The sequence below is a fragment of the Capsicum annuum genome, chromosome 4, assembly GCF_002878395.1.
Source record: "Capsicum annuum cultivar UCD-10X-F1 chromosome 4, UCD10Xv1.1, whole genome shotgun sequence".
NCBI lineage: Eukaryota > Viridiplantae > Streptophyta > Magnoliopsida > Solanales > Solanaceae > Capsicum > Capsicum annuum.
This window is the reverse complement of record NC_061114.1, coordinates 222488457-222508880: the sequence shown is the minus strand read 5'-3', so window position 1 is coordinate 222508880 and position 20424 is coordinate 222488457. Positions and strand designations below refer to the sequence as shown.

The window sequence follows — 20424 nt, the reverse complement described above, 5'->3', positions numbered from 1 at the left end:
TGAAAATTTTTTTCGAAAAGGACTTTTAACAATCAAAACTCAGAGTCGCCACTTGACACAATCAGGTGTGCCAAGTCACCTTTGAAAGATCCTTTTCAAAAACGTTTTGACTCTTTAAACTGGTTTGCGAACAGAGATTCCGGCTAATGAATTCTGTTGACCGAAGGGAAGGTGTTAGGCACCCCTCGATCCCGTGGTTCGACCACGGTCGCTTGATGGTGTATATCGGCTAAGTTGACACTGCAGATGTATAAACCACAAAAACACATAAAACAATCAATCAAACACACGAAACAAAATAAATCCAAAATTTAGTGTTCAGTCCAATTATACATTCTAAAATATAAAAAAGCGCGAAAATAAATCCTATTCTAACCTACACTAATCCTGAAATTACGCTCCCGTGCTTTACCCGATGCCTCGAGCCTTCATCACGGACATCCTCCGAATACAAAATACTTCGGGGCATTCCCCGGTGAATAAACACAAATACCTCGAGGCATTCCCTGGCCAAATAGCACATTTGAGTCGAATATGATAAAACAAAACCATTTCAGCACACATCTCAAACGTTCGATCAATCCACAATCTCTAGATTTGCCTACCCGACCTACGTCTTGCCTATCCCTTCTCAACCTGAAACATGGCACTATTGGGCTCAAAAACATCAATGCATCAAAATTAATCAACATTCACTTTTCTCGATTTTTTAATCCAAGCCCCCTAATTTCATTCTCAGTCACACGCTAAATTCATTCTTCGATTAACGATTCAATTTTTCTCTTCAAAATCCAAAACCAACATCAACCATACACACAATAAAGATTCACAATAAAGATTCAAGCATGGCAAGCACACAAAGACATTCATATGCAAAAAATAATCGAGATTCAAGATAAAGATAGAGAACGAGAGAAGAAATGGACCTCAAATTTCACTTTTATGAACGTTATCCTGTTGAAACAAAAGAGAATCCGCGCCGGAAACCTCGATAATGAACCGAACTCCAACCCGATATTTGGAAAATTATAACCCGAACCACTCGCAATAACCCAATTAAAACCAAATTGTATCTTAATTCGCCAGAAAAGCAGTATGAAAACCAGCAAACCTCGAAGAAATACTCCAACTCGACTCAAAGTGAACGATTCCAGCCCCGGATCGAAGACCAATCAACAAAATCCAGTCCTAAATACAATTGACCCAAGAACAGAACCGCAGAACAAAACCCGCGCCCAACTCAATATCAGGCAGAACTAGACTCAACCACGATTCGAGTTGATGTTAGCGAAATCCGACCGCACCATCCTCCTTCCCCGTCGTTTCCCCTTTGTGTGCGTGTGGGGAGAAGTTGTATGAAGAAGAGGAGTAGCAAATAAAAAGAAAAGGAAAACAAACTCCAAAAATGGCGTCCTTCCTCCTTTCTGTTTTGTCTCTGCCTCCCTTTTCGTCACTCTCTCTCTCCGTTTCTCTCTCTATGTTACTCTCTCTGTGTGGAGTGATTCGTGCGTAAGTTATCTGCGTGTGTACGTGCATGAAGCCGTGTTCAAAGATGGAAAAAAAATGGGAGCCTCTGTGTGGGTGTTACTGTGTTGTTATTAGAGTGGAAAGAAAACCTCCCCCAAAATATTCCCTGTGTGCCCCTTTTATTTTTGTTCTTTTTGTGAGTTGGTTAAGAAAAATAAATATAATGTGAGGGGGTAGTGGTGAGGTGGGGTAGGGTAGCTAGGTGTCCGCTTTTAATTGGTGAGGTTGTTAGGATAGGATTCAAACAAAATAAAATTTGTTAAGGGTTGTTATTTTTTGTCATTTTATGGAGGGTATAATCACGTGGGTAAGGGTGTATGATAAAGTGAGGTAAAAATTAATAAAATTGGACTTGAGAGGGACAAAATTAGGTGTCTACAAATATTGATATAAATAGAATCATGAATGAAGTTATTTCAATGACTTATTATATAATTTAGTATATTTAATTTGTTATTTTTATGTAGTTCATGCTTTATGTCTTTATTTGTAATTCTTTAGTTGTTTGCGAAATAATTGATTAAGTTAGTTTTGAATTATAAATGAAATAATTTTATAAATTAATAACGTTAAAGATTGTAAAGTTACTTTCAATTTATGTGTAATTAAGTAGTCATGATAAATCCTAACATATGGACCTAAACATGCATGCAGAATTTAATTTTTTTTAAATGCACACTCATGCTGGAAACAAGTGGAAAAAGAAAGATCTAGTGTTTAGAGTTGAATAAATTTACTGATTTTTGTGTTTGAAAGGCCGTGCTTTGGGTTGATGTTAATTTTTTTAAAAAAATAATTAATTTGTGGAAAATAATTAAAAATTGGCATTAAACAACTAGTGGTTCTGATTTTGGCATATCAGATTGTGTATTTATGGCTTATGTGTATCTTGAATGTTGCTATTTTAATATTTACATGGATTCTTAGTATTTTAGGATGACATTGATTTAATAAATAAATTTTGAGAAATTATAATTATAATAAAATTAATACGGTTAATTTTTGTGAATTTTTTTATTTTATTTTTATTATTATTATTATTATTTTAGTATTCTATTTTATTGTCTCATTATTTAAAAAAAAAGTTTAATAATTGCTTATTAAATTAATTATTTTAAATAAATTTTTTTTTTATGATTTTACAAATCACAAATCAAACTTTTAACACTAGATAAGTTTTAACACGTTTAATAAATATTTGTCTCAATTAAAAATGCGGTTCACGCATTTTCTGAGATATTTTAAAGTAATTCAAGGATGCAATAATGCACTTTGATAATTTCTTATTTTTAAAAAAAAATTAATTGTTTACCGTTTTAATATATAAGAGATATAGAGATATTATAGGTATATTAAAAATGAGCAAATTTAGGCCTTAACATGATTTTTCTAAATAGTTTAAGTTAAGTATAAGTCAATAAAACGACCGTGCTAGAACCACGGGACTCGAGGAGTGCATCACACCTTTCCCTCAGTCAACAGAATTTCTTACCCAGTCTTCTGTTTTCGCAGACCAACAAAGAGTCATTTCCTTTTGATTAGGGATTCAACAAGGTGACTTGGAATACCATAACTCAATTCCAAATGGCGACTCTGAAAATGATAAAAATAATCCCTATTCAATACCGTCATTTTAATTGGAAAAACCCTTCAACTCCGATCCCTTTGACCGAAAAAGGGGTGTGACAATGTGCAATCCCTAATTTTTTTCCCCTATCAATCTTTACACCACGTGCAAAGAAAGACCACCACCAAACACCTCCCTCTCCAAGTCTTAACTTTATAGCTTCAGTGGAATTCACAGCATTGTTGTACTCAGGTGAGCGTTCTGTTGCTGCATTTACTTCGACTACATTTGAAGTTGCACTCCTACCTCTGCACTATATTAATAATACATAAAAATCGAGATACACATATAATATTATACTTTTTGTGAGTTCGAGTAACAAAGACCGGAGTAGTGTAGAATTTGACAGATTCAATTCATGGAAATATTACTGAAGCTCCTGCTGGTTTGCTACAAAATTGTAAAGTTATAAGAGGCGGTAAATTTGGTTATATTAAAAATGGGAGAAGGTTATATTAACTTTGCATTCTTACCAAAGATGGAGTGTGAAAGAGCAGTAACTTTGTGAAAGCCAATTCAATTTCTAAAGCCCCAAGCCAATGTATGGTCATGTATTTAAGCTTGTTGAGCAGTTTGTAGTTTTATGGGCCGTGTTTGCTACTAATAGCTATGTTTAATTTATACATGCATGCTTTGGCTGATCATTCTTGATTGAGCTCGTCATATACTCATGTCAATGTGTTATTTTTGGAATTTGGAGATGCCCATACATGGGGTCTCTTCTCTTTTCACTCAACAAATCACTAGACTTGTTGAAACTAAAAGAAACGCAACATCACATGAACAATTGAGATACTCTCCATCAATGTATTGATGGTGATATTCTGCGTATTTGAGGCATTATTCAAAAGACTTATCAAGGTTGTACTCTTTTAAGCAGAGATTGACTATGTAAATCAGAACTTTCACGGAGATTGTAATCTAAATTCCAAAGAAAACTACATTTAAGTTATATCTATCATTAGTATGAAAATTGTTTACACTATCAAGTTATCTTTATTTGTTAAAGGTGAAAGGGAAAGAAAAAAAATTCAGTTTTTTTTTTTTAACTATTTTCGTTCCAACAACTTTGCACAATTGTCGAATAACTTGTTCAATAACTTTGCGAAGTTGTTCAGCAACTATCAAAGTTGCATTGTTCACAACTGGGCGAAGTTGTTCGATAACTTTGCGAAGTTGTTGAGACAACTAATGCAGTTGTCGAACAACTGTCCCAATTGTTCAAGCGACTTTATTTTTTTAACTTAATAAGATTGTGGAATCCACTTGTCCCCTTTTCTTAATTAAAGACTTGGGAGGGTCTATGGACTCATTTTTCTCCTTATGGTGTATATTCTTGTTGAAATAGTAGATTTTTACTATTGTATCCTCTAAATCAATGGCAAGACTACCCACTCTTAACTCATTTACTTGAAATTCATCTACAAGTGCGAATTTTATGACAAGCTAATAGAAATAATTTTCACCACTTTGTTATTCTGCTATGAATCGTGACTAACTTGGATGCCGCCATTTTCATCTGGTGTTTTGTTTGAGGTCTGATTGAAAGCTTGGGTTTGTGATAGAAAAATAGCCAATTTCTTAGAAATTCATAAACTAGAATTAGTAAATTTGGCAAGTAAATTTGGAATAATCATCCACTATAATTAGAAAATAGTACCTATTTTTGTCATGAGTACATATCCTATATGGTTGCTATGCCACCATAATATTTAACTTTAATTTAAACTGATTCTCCAAAAGCGAAAAGTGTCTGATAATTTGAAACGAGTCAGTATATCATGTATTTAAGAAAAACTAAGTACATTCTTCCGCTAGTTTATATCATCTATATATCCACTAACCAAATGAATTAAACCATTGAAAACAAAGATACAGTGATTGAAATTAAAGGTGTCAATTGGGCCGATTTGACCCGGTCCAAATCGGTCCATTTAAGCGGCCCGATCCTTTTTGACCCGGCCTGGTCAGCCCTCGGGCTGTATGGTACCGGGTATCGGGTTGAGTTAATTTTAAAATTGGGATTAACCGGATGGCCCGGATAAGTTTTTTTTTTTTTTAAAAAAAAATGGGGCTTTTGACCGCTGGGCCAAAGTAGCCGTTGGGCCCAACAGCTATTTGACCGTTCGGACTCAAAAAACGGCTACTTGGCCCTTTGCATTAAAAAAAATAAATATATCATTTAAAATACTTTTTAAAATTAAAAAAAATCCTAGAAATACCCTACACTTTCAAATCATTTTTCACACAATTTTCATTCTCTCAAATCTCATGCTCTCTTAAATCTCAATTCTCAAATATTCTATATATTTCCTAAAGTGCTCAATTTAATTTTTAAATTTTGCGATTACAAAGTACAAGTGGAAGTTTCTAAAGTTGCAACTTTCGGATACTTCCAAATCTCAATTCTCAAATATTCTATATAGTTTGATTCATTGGAACAAGTGTTTACAAGTGAGTCAGGGGTCTATCGGAAACAATCTCTCTACTTCTTTGGAGGTAGTGGTATGGACTGCATACATTCTACCGGCCTCCTCAGACCTCATTTTGTGGGAATACACTGGTTTATTGTTATTGTTGTTGTATATTATGGATAAATTAAGAAATCTCGCCAGTAAAAGTGTAAAAAAAATTGTCCCAGAAGTGGTAGTGGTGGTAAAAAGTAAATTACTGACGGTAGAGGTAGTTCAAATAGTAGATATACCCGTGTGTCACCGGTACTGCTTAGTCAACCTTTTGAGAAAGAAGTAGGTGTAGGTGCTCATGATATGAATTATTTAGAAGCTCAGAAAAATTACGGTATAGAAGGAAAAAATGAAGTAGATGCGGTTGATTTAGATGAAGATGATGAAAATATTGGTGAGACACCCGTAGTAGGAAATACTAACGTTAGATCTGAATCGGTTAATCGCTCTCCCCGTCCTCCCCGCACCCCAAGAGCTCGTAGAACAACTAGTATTGCGTGACAATTTTTTACACGTGTAGGACATACTGAGGTGCAATGTAATATTTGTCAACAAGTATATAAGCATAAAAGTGGAGGCAAGTAAGGGGGTACGGGTATGTTAATGAGACAGATAAATGATAATCACGAAAGAGAGTTATTTATTGCACGAGGTGGTGAGGCTGTTGGTGGGCCAACACAAACTAAAATGGACCCAACAATCGGTCAGGTAATTAAGAATTATAATAAATATAGGAACCGGGAAGAAGTAACAAAAATGGTAGATGTGGGTTGTTTGCCTTTCAGTTTTCCTTCTTCGGATACGTTTATTCATTATAGTCAAGTAATTTATAATCCTATATTTAATGGTATTCCTAGAAGTACTTGTCGGATCGATATTTTTAGACTTCATTCACAATATATTTTTTTATTTATCTTCATTATTAAAAAATATTCAATGTAGAATAGTTCTAACTTCTGATCTTGATCGTGCTGTTAATAAAAATGATTATTTAACTATTACTTGTCACTGGATAGATAGTAATTATGTTATGCAAAAACGTATTCTTACTTTTTGTATGATGAAGATCGTAGACATACTGGAGAATTTATTGCTGATTCGATTAGTAAAGTTGCAGAATCTTATGGTATTGAAAAAAAAGTCTTATGTATTATTTTTTATAATACTTCTAACAACAAGACTGCTATTACAAAGTTAAAAGCTAAGCTCTCTCCGTCGTTACCTGAAATATTTCATGTTAAGCGTGCTTGTCATATATATAATTTAATTGTAAGAGATGATCTTGAATTTTTTGAACTTTATATTGAAAAGTCAGGCTTGCTGTTGACTTTATTCAAGGAAATAATTGAACAAAAAGAATTAGAAATTTTAAAGTTACATGTCAAGAAAATGAACTTAGACCGATATTGATGTCTAGAGAATGTGATACTAGATGGAATGCTACGTGTGATTATTTAAAAACTTGTCATGCTTATAGAGTTCTTATTACACTAATTTTTAACTAACATTGTGGTTCATTTGCTGATTCGATTGAATGTATGTTACATGATTATGATTGGGCTGTAATTGATGATCTTATTAAGTTTTTGAAAAATTTTTATGTAGCTACGGTTGAATTTTTCGGTGTTTATTATCCTACTGTTTGTAATATTTTAGCATATATAGCCGATATTTCTGGTTTGTTCAAAGAATATAAGAATCAAGAAGGTTACAAGGAAGCTGTTGGTGCTATGTTTGTAAAATTTTAAAAATATTTTTTTGTCAATTTTTCCTATTTATTTGATTGGTGCTATACTAAATCCGTGTATGAAATATAATACTATGTGTCACTTTAGTACTCTTATTTATTCTTACTTAGAGATAAATACTAACAATGATTCTGATGATGAAGAGCAAGAACAACCAGATTTGTGGATGGCTATGAGTGATGTGAATATTTACATAGATAAATTATATAACCATTATGCTGATTTACTTGATTTAGCTGTACCGCAAAATATCACTCCAACTGTCGCTCCTCATCCTTTCGAGGAGCCATCATCTTCTAAAATGACGGCATATAATGGTTTTCCTGATTACGTTTATGATTTAAATGTTTGGAACAGTTTTGAGGAAGGAACTTACACAGCAACTTCTCGGAAAGAGCTTAAGTATTATCTTCGAACGTCGATAGAGGATCGTAGACGACGGATCAACGCGTTGGATTGGTGGAAGAATAATGAAACACAATATCCTATTATTTCAAGGTTAACTAGAGATATATTGAATGTTCCAATGTCAACCGTTGTATCGGAGAACACTTTTAGTCAGGGACGACAACAACTTGGAGATAATTGACACTCATTGGGAAGCAATACTATCAATGTTCTAGTTTGCCTTAGAGATAGGATTAGAGCGGAACGAAGAAATGTAGGAATGGAGGTGGAGCCGAAAGACGAACAGAATCTTAAATAAATTATGATTTCAAGAGAGAACTCAGCACAATCAAGTCAAATGCATGGCTTTGCCCCCATTGGCTTTGACTATCCTATGCAAGTTCCTGTTAATGCTAATATGGATGAGTTGGAAAAAATGATGAGAACTTTGCAGATTTTTCATTCATGTACATTATAAATTTTGAATCATTTTGCAATCAATAAAATATAAAATTCATTCACTCCTTACTTTGTAATTTTTTCCATTTAATGATTTAAATTGAATTTCTAGTTTAAGTTAAATACTTAGTTTTAATGTATATATGTATATATATTTTCTATAGACTCTAAAATAGTATATATTTAACGTATACATGTGTATATGTTTAATAAATTAGTATATATATAGTGTTTATATGTTGTATGTATATTTTTTTAAAGTAGTACATATATTGAATGATACGTATATATGTGTATATATTTTCTATAGATTCTAAAGTAATATATATTTAACGTATACATGTGTATGTGTTTTATAAATTAGTATATATATAGTGTTTATATGTTCTATTATATTTTTTAAAGTAATACATATATTGAATGGTATGTGTATATGTGTATATATTTTCTATAGACTCTAAAGTAGTATATATTTAACGTATATGTGTATATGTTTTATAAATTAGTATATAACTATATATATAATGTGTGTATATATTGTAGTATATGTTTTATTTAAGGTAGTACATATATATTGAATGGTATGTATATATGTGTATATATTTTCTATAGACTCAAAAGTAGTATATATTTAACGTATATATGTGTATATGTTTCATAAATTAGTATATAACTATATATATAGTGTGTGTGTGTATATCGTAGTATATGTTTTATTTAAAGTAATACATATATTGAATGGTACGTATATATATGTATATATTTAACGTATACATGTGTATATGTATTATAAATTAGTATATAACTATATATATATATATATATATATATATATAGTGTGTATATATTGTAGTATATATATCGTAGTATATGTTTTATTTAAAGTAGTACATATATATTGAATGATACGTATATATATGTATATATTTTTTATAGATTCTAAAGTAGTATATATTTAACGTATACATGTGTATATGTTTTATAAATTAGTACATATATTATAGTATATATCTTGTAGTATATGTTTTATTTAAAGTAGTATATATATTTAACTAACATATAGTCGTATACACGAATACATGTGTAATTGTGTATATGTTTTTAAAATTCTAATGTAGTATATATTATATATATAGTGTAAATATATTGTTTAACGTATTTAAAATGTATATAGGTGGGTATATATAGTGTATATTGGAGAAAAAAATTAAATTTTTTTTTTGTTTTGACCAGTTTTGACCGAATTTTGGATCGATTTTGGTCGAGTTTAGGCGGGTTGAACCTGGTTAGATGTAGTGGGCCGGTCCCGGGTTGTTTCTTGAAATTTTACTATTGGTCCTGAAATTGGATCGACCCGTTTAACCTAGCCCGAAACTGAATCGGCCCACAAACAATTTAAATGTGACGAGCCGGTTCCGATTGACCCGACCCGGCCCTGTTAACAGGTCTAAATTTGTCGTATGACAAAGCAGCTTAATTAATATTTATAATAAAATTATAAGTTATTGTTTCTGACGGACTGTTCAGAGCTGGATATCCACTAGCTGCGTTAAAATATCTAGTTTATAAACTTTAGTGTTCTCCAGAATTTTCCAAGTAGAAATTAATACGATAGTTTACTTGTCCGAGAAATATAATTAGGTGGTACTACGAATTATATGTAAGCGTATTACGCAACTTGAGCTGAAGTTTTGTCATGCTTTGGTCATCATGTAGTTAATTAGTGGGGTTGGGACAAATCGGAATAGACAAGAATATCTCATCATCTATTTCATCATTTTAATATAAAAGATGGGATAAAATAATCCGATGACCTATTAATATTCATAACCAAATACAAAATGCGAAATAAAATAGCATCACAAAATAACGTAGCACATTTTATCTCGAGATTATTATTCTTATCCCTACTTGGCAGTATATCATGAACTGAACCTATTAGGTCTCTTCGAGCATGCGTTTGTGTTAAGCTTGTCTATGAATTAGGACACATTAAAGCAGAAAGAAGTAGGTATTATCGTAATATAATGTGTAAATTTCCTAAAGACAATTGAGTCATCATGAACACTTATGTTATTGCATTATGTGGTCAGATGAACTTACAAACAGTTTTGGTCATTCACACTTTGTTCAATGGAAAATACAAACTTTTAACTTTAAAATAATAATTTTACAAAAAAAAAAAAAAGGATTGCTAAGGAGCCAATTTAGGGAGATCTAGAGGAGGTGTTTTGAAATTGGAAAGCCAACAAGGAATATAAGTATATGTAACCATATGTGGACAGTACCTTGGGTAAGCAAAAAATGCTACACATTCAGCCATTGATCTCTGAAATGGAAGACCAGGAATACAATTATTCCTCAAATCAAGCACTCCATTTTCTATCAATCTCAAACAAATTGGCCCAAATCCTGTAAAATAGTTATCGGACAGCGATAAATTAACCAAATTCCCCAGGGCACAAATCACATCAGGGACTACACCATACAATTGATTTCCAGCAAAGTTCAAGATTTCGACATTTTCCAAGCAGCCTAATGAGAATGGAAGTGGACCGGTGAGTCTGTTATTGCCAGCATCGAAAACTACTGCTTGGTTCAAGAATCCTAGTTCATAAGGGAGGCAGCCACTCAACAAGTTGTTGAGCAGTAAAATCTCTGTCAAACTCGACAAGATTTTGGAAATACTACGTGGGATAGGACCGAAAAATCTGTTGTTGGCTAAGGTAAGATAAGTAACATGACTTGTCGCGATGTTATCAGGGAGCCTCTGCATGAAATTGTTGTTGTTGATGAAGAGCGCGTCTAGTTGATCTTTAGTGAACAGTTGAGGTGGGACAGATCCAGTGAAAGAATTGAATCTTATATCCAATATATTTAGGCTATTCATGCCCAAAATTGCACTAGGAAATGGCCCGAAAAATTGGTTGTTACTAATATCAAGTTCATAGAGATAAGGAAGATTCGCGATATTTGGAGACAAATTCCCACCAAAATTGTTGGAATTAGCATGAAAAATGGCTATATCTGGAAGCTGATCAAGGAAGCCATCAAGCGTCGAAGCGCTAAGTTGAAACCCATTGAAATCAATAGAAGCAAGAGCAATTGCTGAGTTGTTGTCTGGAGGACTTTCACAGTAAAAACCAGTATAATTACATATATTTGGACCAACCCAAGATTTTGTAACACCTAAAGGATCAGAAGAGATAGTATTCTTGAAGTTTTGGATAATGGGGTATACTATAGCAAGTCTTTGATCTGCCAAAATCAATTGGTTTTGTCCTTTTAGTGGTTGTGCTACTGTAACACTGAAGAAAAGTATAAGAAATTTGATAGTAGTACTGTTCATCATCTCTCAAAAACAAGAAAAAGAAAATAGAGAACAAACCAATAAAGTTCAGTATGCATGGAAAGGAAATTAAGAATACTTATATGCTATAGTCTAGATTAATTACTTTTTGTGTGGATTGGTCACAACAATTAACAAGAGGTAATGGATACATTTTTTAATAAGACAAAAGTGTTATTAATAAATTCATATAGTAACAAGAAAAGGCTCAACTTTATTAACCAACCAATCTTGAGTGTTTTAAAATTTTGAGACCGTGCAAAAAGAAGGGTCACTATTTGGTTGTGGCCACTGGCCAGGGACCAGAGTGCTTTTCATTATAAAAAATAGTAGTACAATAAGGAAGATACCATGTTACCTTTTTGACATTTTTTTGTTATCTCTTGGCCGCCACTATCAGATTTCAATAACAGTAATCAGAGACGGACACATGATTTAAGAAGTACAGAGACGTCATCAAATATTTATGCAATATCGTTTCATGTGATGTTTTACCGTATAAATAGAAATTTAATAGCATAACTCAATGAAGCTCGTTTTATTGACTAGATGTTTTGGTACCACTATGCAGTGGCCTAGACTTGATCTCGGTTGATGCTCAAGGGAATGCCGCCTAAGGGGCATCCAAACCAATTCCAGTAGATATGTTTGAGAGATCCTTCTAAAATCTATGATAGTTTTTCAACGTATACAACTACATACATATACATATGTCAAATCAAAAGCTTTGTCTTTTGCATATATAGACTTCAAATCTTGACTCTATCTCTACTAACGAGTTGACTGGATTGCAACAAATACTGAAATATAATGAACGTGCCACTACATTCATAGTTGTTGTAGTCAACACTAAGCGTCGAGTTGGTATAAAAGATTTATTTGTACTATATAAATGCCGAAGAAAAGGCTCGTATAATTATTGAAGTCTGCTACTGATGGCCAAACCAATAACGAAAAATGTCAAAAAGGGAACATGACATCTTCTTTATTTGCCAGTTTTAATAATGAAAAGCACTCTGGTCCCTAGCAACAACCGAATAATAGCGACCCATTCATTGTTGCTTAACTCAAAATAACACTCGTCATGAGAATCATTAGCGCATCATATATATGGTCACTTTTCTTTCTTTTGGATTAGATGTACTTAGTGATATATGAGAAGATCAATCAAGAAAGTCTGAGGTCGAGAACTTCCTTTTTCATTACATCCAGCAAAAACTTGAAGATTAACATAATCAGAACAAGACAACATTACCAAAACATTTCAAACTTGATATATATATATCTGATTATTTGGTTAAGATCAGATCATTCTTTCTTTACATAAGTGGTGGAAACAGGAGGAAACAAACATTTCCATAGAAAACACCTAATTAAGGTACGCAACAATTGAAAAATGGAAAAGGATAGTTACACAAATAGTCAGCGAGTAATACGGTAAATTACACTCGTAATTAAGGTTTTTTGTTTCACCAAAGTCACTTAACTATGTATAAAAGTTACAAAAACTTTCCTTAAAATCCAACTTACGATGAGTAAAGTTACTGTTTACTTTTCCTAGCCAATATAGATAGATTAAACACAGAGATTGATCAACCAACCCCACTCAAACTACTACTGTGCAGGCTTTACTTGTTTGGAGTCACTTCAACCATAACCCAAAACATGGTTAATGGGCCTTGAGTTCCAAGCACAAATTATCTCCACAACATGGTCATAGATTTTCAAGTAACTGGATAGGCCCAATTGGCAATCTCTTGTATGCATCCCCAAGTAAAGACCAATTACCCAATTGAGATGACAGAATTTGTAGAAATAGCATTTATATGCCACTTTTCAACTATGTTTTTAAAAATAATTATCGTCTTCAATAACAATATCAAGAGTTTCACTGAAAAAATCGAAAACTCCATGACAATATTTATTTTCCAATTACATTAATTTGAAAAATAGCTATTTGTGAATTTTACGCAGTTACGTAGAACGTAAAATATCTTTCTTTCCTCATTTGTGAACGTATGGATGTAATAAAGTCAAAACACCAATAACCATTATTAATTCTTCAAGCATAAACTAGTTTAGCTCACTTGTATGAATGTGTTCTATATATGGGCTAATTTTATTCAAATAGATATATAAAAGCAATTACATCATGGGACAACTTCGACGTGTTGAATTAAGGTAGAACTTAAAGGAGTTTGAATATTGACTAGACCAATTGCAAGACTGTAAGAACCTGTTCTTCAGTCCCCGCAGAAACCTGCAGGGGCATAGATAGCTATGACTGAAGGTCGTCAAAAAATAATATTATATAAATTAAATTAAATTAAATATTAATTTTTTATATGTATATATATATTTATATAATACATACTATAAATCTTGAACTCGAATTTTTGACTTTACCACTGTATCCCAAAAGTAGTCAAAATGAAAGTTACAATGTAGCAAACTACCATACATTCAAATTCATTTTTTGTTTTTTGGTTATCAAAGATAAAAATTGACCCATCGCCAGTCCCGACAATGAAAGAGGACGCCACTACAGCCCAAATTTGACTAATCAACGTACCATACTGTTCTCCTTCTGACTCAAATTTTCAACATTAACTTTCACTTTCACATATTCTTGTTTGGATTAACTTATAATCTAAGAAAAATGAGCTTATGTTATTAAAAAAACAATTATATTTTAAACCTTCCGGTTTCGGATTTGATTTAGTCCATAACACGAGGTCAATTATGAGTGTGATAATAGATTATTTTGATGTAGATTATATGTATTTCGTAAATCTAAGGTGATGGTCGGTGTAAGCTCAACCTGATGAGGTCCCTAATGGGAAAGTTCGTCATTAATTGTAGATGACCCCTCTTTAGCCCTTAGATAAACACACTATCGAGTTATTTCATATTAACATATTATATGCAATATTATATATGTTCAATGAGATACGTGGCTGTACTTACTCTGTAATTACTAATCTAAATATCTTTATGTGTATTCCAGTCCTGATATCATGTTTTATTCCCAATATCATGTTTTATCTTAGTTTAGTATGTTAATATTCTTACAATATATATATAAACTAAAAATTATACTATTGATGTATTTTAACGAATTGTAACACGATTGAACATGTGTGTTCATTTTGAGAAAATCCAACTATCTTTTTTTTAGGTATTTATTTTTTATTCGCCCTCCTTAGCGTTAAACTATAAGTCATTATAGTTTTGTGTGTTATTCGCCCCAGATATAAGTTCTTCTTTTTTCTTTTTTTTTTAAAAAAAAAATGAAAGTTCACCAGATAATAGAGTTAAGTTCAATGTATTGACTTTAAAACCGCAAGCCTACGTGACTCCTATCTTTTACTCCCTCCCTCCCAAATTATCAGTTTCAAATTGAGATGACACATTTGATTAAAAAAATAATTAATAAGATGCCTAATTTATCATAATATCTCTATTAAATGATGTTTACAATTTAATTTGAAGAAAAAGTATTTAATGCAAAGGGTAAAACATGAAGAAAAAAAAATTGTCTTGTCTTGATTAATGAAAAAAGATAAGTAAAATAAAATATTAAATTAAAAAATTTGGAACGAGTAATTTAAGACGGAGGGAGTAATTTCCAACTTACTATGGAGGGAAAAAAAAAAGGAGGGAGAAGGTGGAAGAAACAATAGTACTAAAGTAAATATAAAAATAAAAAGTCATACAAGGATCCAAGAATATTGCATAGGATACCAAAATAAACTACTCCACCATCCAAAGGAGGGTTCTTGTAATTTGACCAAGACAAATAAATAGAAGGAAAAAAGTACGTCGACCAAAAAATGAAGTTATCTATTTGGTTATATAGGGCAGGTTCATTTCTCCACATGTGATCCATCTATTATTCAATCGTCTATTTTTATTTGTTTCTTATATTAAAGTAAATATTTATTTTTATTTATTTAATTTGGAAATTAAAAATTATTTATCATTTTAGTTCGTGATTTACTCTTAAAATAACATAGTAAACTTATGACTCATTTGTTTGCACTTAATGGAGGTCTGAATCTGAATGATTCGGACTTCAGATCATCAAGTATATTTATTTTTTATTAAGATTTTAGCTCTTAATATGTCTGAATAACTCTTAATCTTTCATATCTAGAATCAAATCTTAATAAATCTGAAGAGGTATTCTGGTGTTGGATAATATTCAACGCCACTCTATTCATAATCATCAGTCACCACCTTGCTACCGTCATCATTGTCAACCATCATCCACCTCCACCATCGACAACAAATATCGCTACCAATCACTATTGTTAATCGCTACCACACCTGCTACCTCTATTATTCTAATTATATTTAACGCCACCATCGCCATCAACACCACCACCATCATCAATCATTACCGGTCAATCTCTACTATCGACCAACTCATCTATCACAACTAACACCACTGTTAACTACCACTAATACATCACAACTTCCACACATTCTTCGGCGACCACCACCATTATTACTAGTAACGTCACCTCTACCCTCACTTATTACTATTATCGCTACAATTTATCTCTACTATCAACCATCTCCACCATCACAACTAATAACAATATCTCCAACTAGTACCAACACTTTGTCAACCATTATTCATTCATTTTTTCGCCATCACAATCAACACCTCAAATTACTAACATCAAGCAACGTCACATCACAACCACCATCACTATCAACCGCCACCATCATAACAGTCACTACAATACCAACCATCACAACTATCACTACTAACATTACTAATCACTAACATCAATCATTATCACCGTAACCACCATTATAAATCATCTCCACCATCACTAACAAACATAAATATATTTTTTTCAATCAAATAATAATTTTGTTGTATTAAATTACATATTTTTCTGATATATATTTAGTTTTTTATTTGAATTGTATTTTTTGTTTCATTATATATATAAATAATTTTTTTTTTTGTATATTCAGATGTTGAAAAACAAACAGTCTTAATCATTCATTTTTCAGATCTAAAGATAATATTTTAATCATTCAGATATTCATTTAGATTCAGATGACTAAATCTTAAAAAAAATAAAAAAAATGCACCCTTAGTTATTTCTTCACTTCTTAAAAAATATATTAAGTTAAATATAAACAAATAAAATGAACAAAAAAATACGTACATCTAGAAGCTATCTTTTTTGTTTAATGCTTAAAATTGTCAAAGATCCACTAAACATTTTTATAATGATACAAAATAGGTAGACCATTGAAAAATCAAATGATTCTCTTTTTTAAAAATTATGAGTCTTAACTTACCCACATCTCAATCATTAAACTAGTTCACAGCATATACATCGAATAGTGATTATTTTACCAAATTTTACATTAAAGAAACCTAAGGTCTTTTTGTGTCTATAAAATTAAACTTTTAATTATTATGAGTTTTATCTAATTTCATCAACTAGTTCTCTTCATATTGACTTTGCACATATACATAAATTTGTGCAAGTTGTGACCCACGTACACCACCCAAATCGTTATCTGTCTTTGGGTCAATCCACAAATATTAATTTCCAAAGATTCATCTCGAACCAACATCTTCCCCTCAATTATTATTCTTGGAAAATAATTGATTAGACAAAAATAATTTATAGACAATTAGCTGGACTATACATTTGAATAATGATATAAAACAACACTACCTCAAAAAAGTCCAAACTGATGTAACACCCACCCATTTTCCCATTAAATAAAATATTCTTTTTATATAAAAATATATCTTTAAAGTTTGTCAAACGTCCCACTTACGACACGTTCTTGATTAGACTAATCCCAACTTGATTAAATTCTTTAATCCTATTTCCCATTGACTAACTATTAGGGGTCGTTTAGCTGAAATATGTTACTGGAAATCATTTATCTTGAGAATATAGTTATTCCACTTTCAAGATAAAATAAAGATAACATTATAAGTATAATGTCAAGACAATTAATCTTAAAATAAATTATATTTTTCATTTTATCTCAACCAAACATACCTCATTCTAAAATTAATTATCCCTTATAATTATTTGTTTATTGTTTTTTAGTGGAAGCTGGAATAAGTGGACTTCCTTGCTAGAACCAACCTAACGTGTATAAATAATTAAACGTCAAATCAGCACCCCATTACAAATTAAACAAACAAAAAATAATCTTCCAACAAGATATGTATAGACTATAGTATTAAAATTAAAAAAAGAAAGAAAAAGAAAATACCCACTAAAATGTTGCATGATTCAATTCCCACCAAATCCACAATTTGCTCTCTCTATCTCCTTTTTCAATTTTTTCCACGCAAAATCAAAGGTTTTTCAACGACAAATACACAAAGAGAATAAAAATTAAACAAATGTTTCCTCTAGGCGTTGACCATTAGATGAACGGTGCTGATTTACTCTTCACATTTTCCAAGAAGATCTGAGCCGTTGATGATTTAGGGGAAATTTGATTTTTATCATCATCAAGGATTTAAGATGATTCAAGAACATGAGTTGCTGGTGTTTCTGTAATGGAATGGGAATGATTGTGTTCTCCTTCATATGTAACAATCAACATAGCTGGATCATCTAATGCTCTTTCTACATGTTTACGTGCAGGACATCCTCGTACACTGCTACATTTGTAATATCCCCTGAAAATTTTTCAAGAACCACAAAAATTTAGATTCCAAAACTAATCTCAAATTCAACTTTAAAAAATTAACCTAAATAACCGCTCATCCAACTAATAACTCAACTGACTAGATTAAAAATAGTCAATCGACATATAATTTACTAAAAAGTAAACAGTAAATCTGCCGGATTATTCGCGTAAACTGACCTGGGATGAGGAGAACCCTTGATGGGTTTTTGACCATACTTTCTCCATGAATAATCATCAGGTGGAATATCAGCCATTTTCATGCTAATTGCAGGAACTCTCACTACCCTTTTGACTCTTGATTTCCTGAATAAATTTTTAATTTGTCACAAATCCATTCAAAAGTCAACAAAAATAAATACTTCATCTATCTCGATTACGTATAACAGTTAAAATTCTAAAAGTCAAGCAAGTTCTTATATGATCGAACTTTTTTGGATGTTTTAAGATGTTGAACTGTAATTTATAGTAATACTTTACACTTGACTTTCAAACATAAAGTTTCTATATTAGAGGTATAAATCTGAAAATTTCAAACTATGTCTCACGTAAATTAAAATAAAAAGATCAAATCTTGTGGTTGATTTTTTTACCTTTTCTTAGGGCAGTGGCAACGGCCGGAGGATCCACCGGCGCTGTTACACTTGAGGGCAATATCGTCCATAGAACTACACTTTCTCTTGAATGAAGAAGTCGAAATCGGCGGCCGGCCGGCGGAAGAGACCTGAGAAAGATTCGTAATTTGAAATCCGGAAGACAAAGAGTTCTGTAAACTCTCCGTTTCTCCTGTTAACGACGACATGAAGGAAGTTGCCGGTGACGGAGAAGCAAAATTAATAGTTGTAGATGACGCTGCTTCTTTTCTCTCGATCGATCCATTTTTGATTAGTATTTGTTGATGGTGGTTGTGTGGTAACGGTGGTAATCTTTGTATGGGAGTTGGACAGTAAATTTTTGTAGCACTAGATTGTTGCTTTTCAGATTCCTCCATTTGTTGCTTGTTCTGCTGGGGTTTAGCTGGAACTGGCGGCGGAGGTGGGGGTGGAGGAGGAGAAGTAATTGGACCACGACGAAATCTGGCATGTCCAGTACGATTTTTGTCAAGTAACGAAATGAACTTTTTGAATTTGTTAACAGCAACATCAGCAACAACCTGATAATCATTCGACGATGAATTCTGAAAATTTGTTTGTTGCTGATGATTTTGTTGTTGTTGTTGTTGGGATTGAGAAAGCAACCGGATTAATTTCTCAACGCTTTGAAGGCCGGCAGCAGCAGCTTCTTGCACGGAATTTTCTTCCATTTTTGATGAGAAATTATTGGGTCTATAACCAGTGGACATTAATTCTACAGCCATGTTTTACAACAACATGGAACAAAAGGGCAAAAAGGGAAAGGAAGTTTGTGAGAAGAGTGAAGGGGAGGGGTAGAAGATAATGAAGATGAAGGAATATATAGAGGGAAAGAGAGAGAGAAAATGGAGGACAATTCTTATTCTAATCAATGGGGGGAAGATAGTCAAACTTATGATGCCCTCTTTTTCTCTTTTTCTTTTATCTTTTTCTCTATTTTTATTTTGTAGCTTTCTTCAATGTAAACAACCTTTTTCCTTTTTTTAATTTGGTCATTTAAGATTAGATATTTATAGGTTTTGAATCCAGGCCTCTAATTAATAAGATTTTAAAAAGAATGTTAAAAACTCAAAATTTTTAATGAAGAGATTTTTATAATACCTTAACTCAAATCAAGTTAGTTGATTATTAGATTTTTATTTTATTGATAAAAATTTAGTTCTTTACTTTATAATCTCATCTTAATTTCTCTCTTTCCCTTTTCAACTTTTTTCTTTAAAAAATCTATAATTTATTACTGATTACACCATAATAATCTGGACTGATTTGATAGTTGATTAAAACTATGTAGATATTAACAATATTGATATTAGTTATAACGAAATTCATGTAAGATTTATTATTCATATATTAATTATTCTATCTTTTGTTTTGTAGAATATAATATATAGATACCCCCCTATGTGGCTTTTAAATTTAAAATTAAGCACTATTAATTTTATATATGTATAACTTACATAAAATTTAATTGCATAACCAATTATCAAATCAAATAGTACTTACATAAAATTTAATATTCGCCTAATTCACCTTCAAATTA

The 20424-nt window shown here is 31.8% G+C and overlaps 2 protein-coding genes across 2 annotated transcripts; both read right to left on the bottom strand.

Annotated features, from left to right (window-relative positions):
- Positions 1-10268: 10268 nt before the first annotated feature.
- On the bottom strand, positions 10269-11978 carry LOC107869445 (uncharacterized protein At4g06744). The gene has a single exon (XM_016715980.2). The coding sequence runs from the start codon at positions 11563-11565 to the stop codon at positions 10408-10410; it is 1158 nt and encodes a 385-aa protein (XP_016571466.1). The 5' UTR covers positions 11566-11978; the 3' UTR covers positions 10269-10407.
- Positions 11979-17826: 5848 nt separating this feature from the next.
- Positions 17827-19869, bottom strand: LOC107867163 (probable WRKY transcription factor 7). The gene is made up of 3 exons (XM_016713297.2): positions 18846-19869; positions 18433-18558; positions 17827-18244 (listed from the first exon to the last, which is right to left on the bottom strand). The coding sequence occupies exons 1-3, from the start codon at positions 19607-19609 to the stop codon at positions 18082-18084; spliced, it is 1053 nt and encodes a 350-aa protein (XP_016568783.1). The 5' UTR covers positions 19610-19869; the 3' UTR covers positions 17827-18081.
- Positions 19870-20424: the final 555 nt, after the last annotated feature.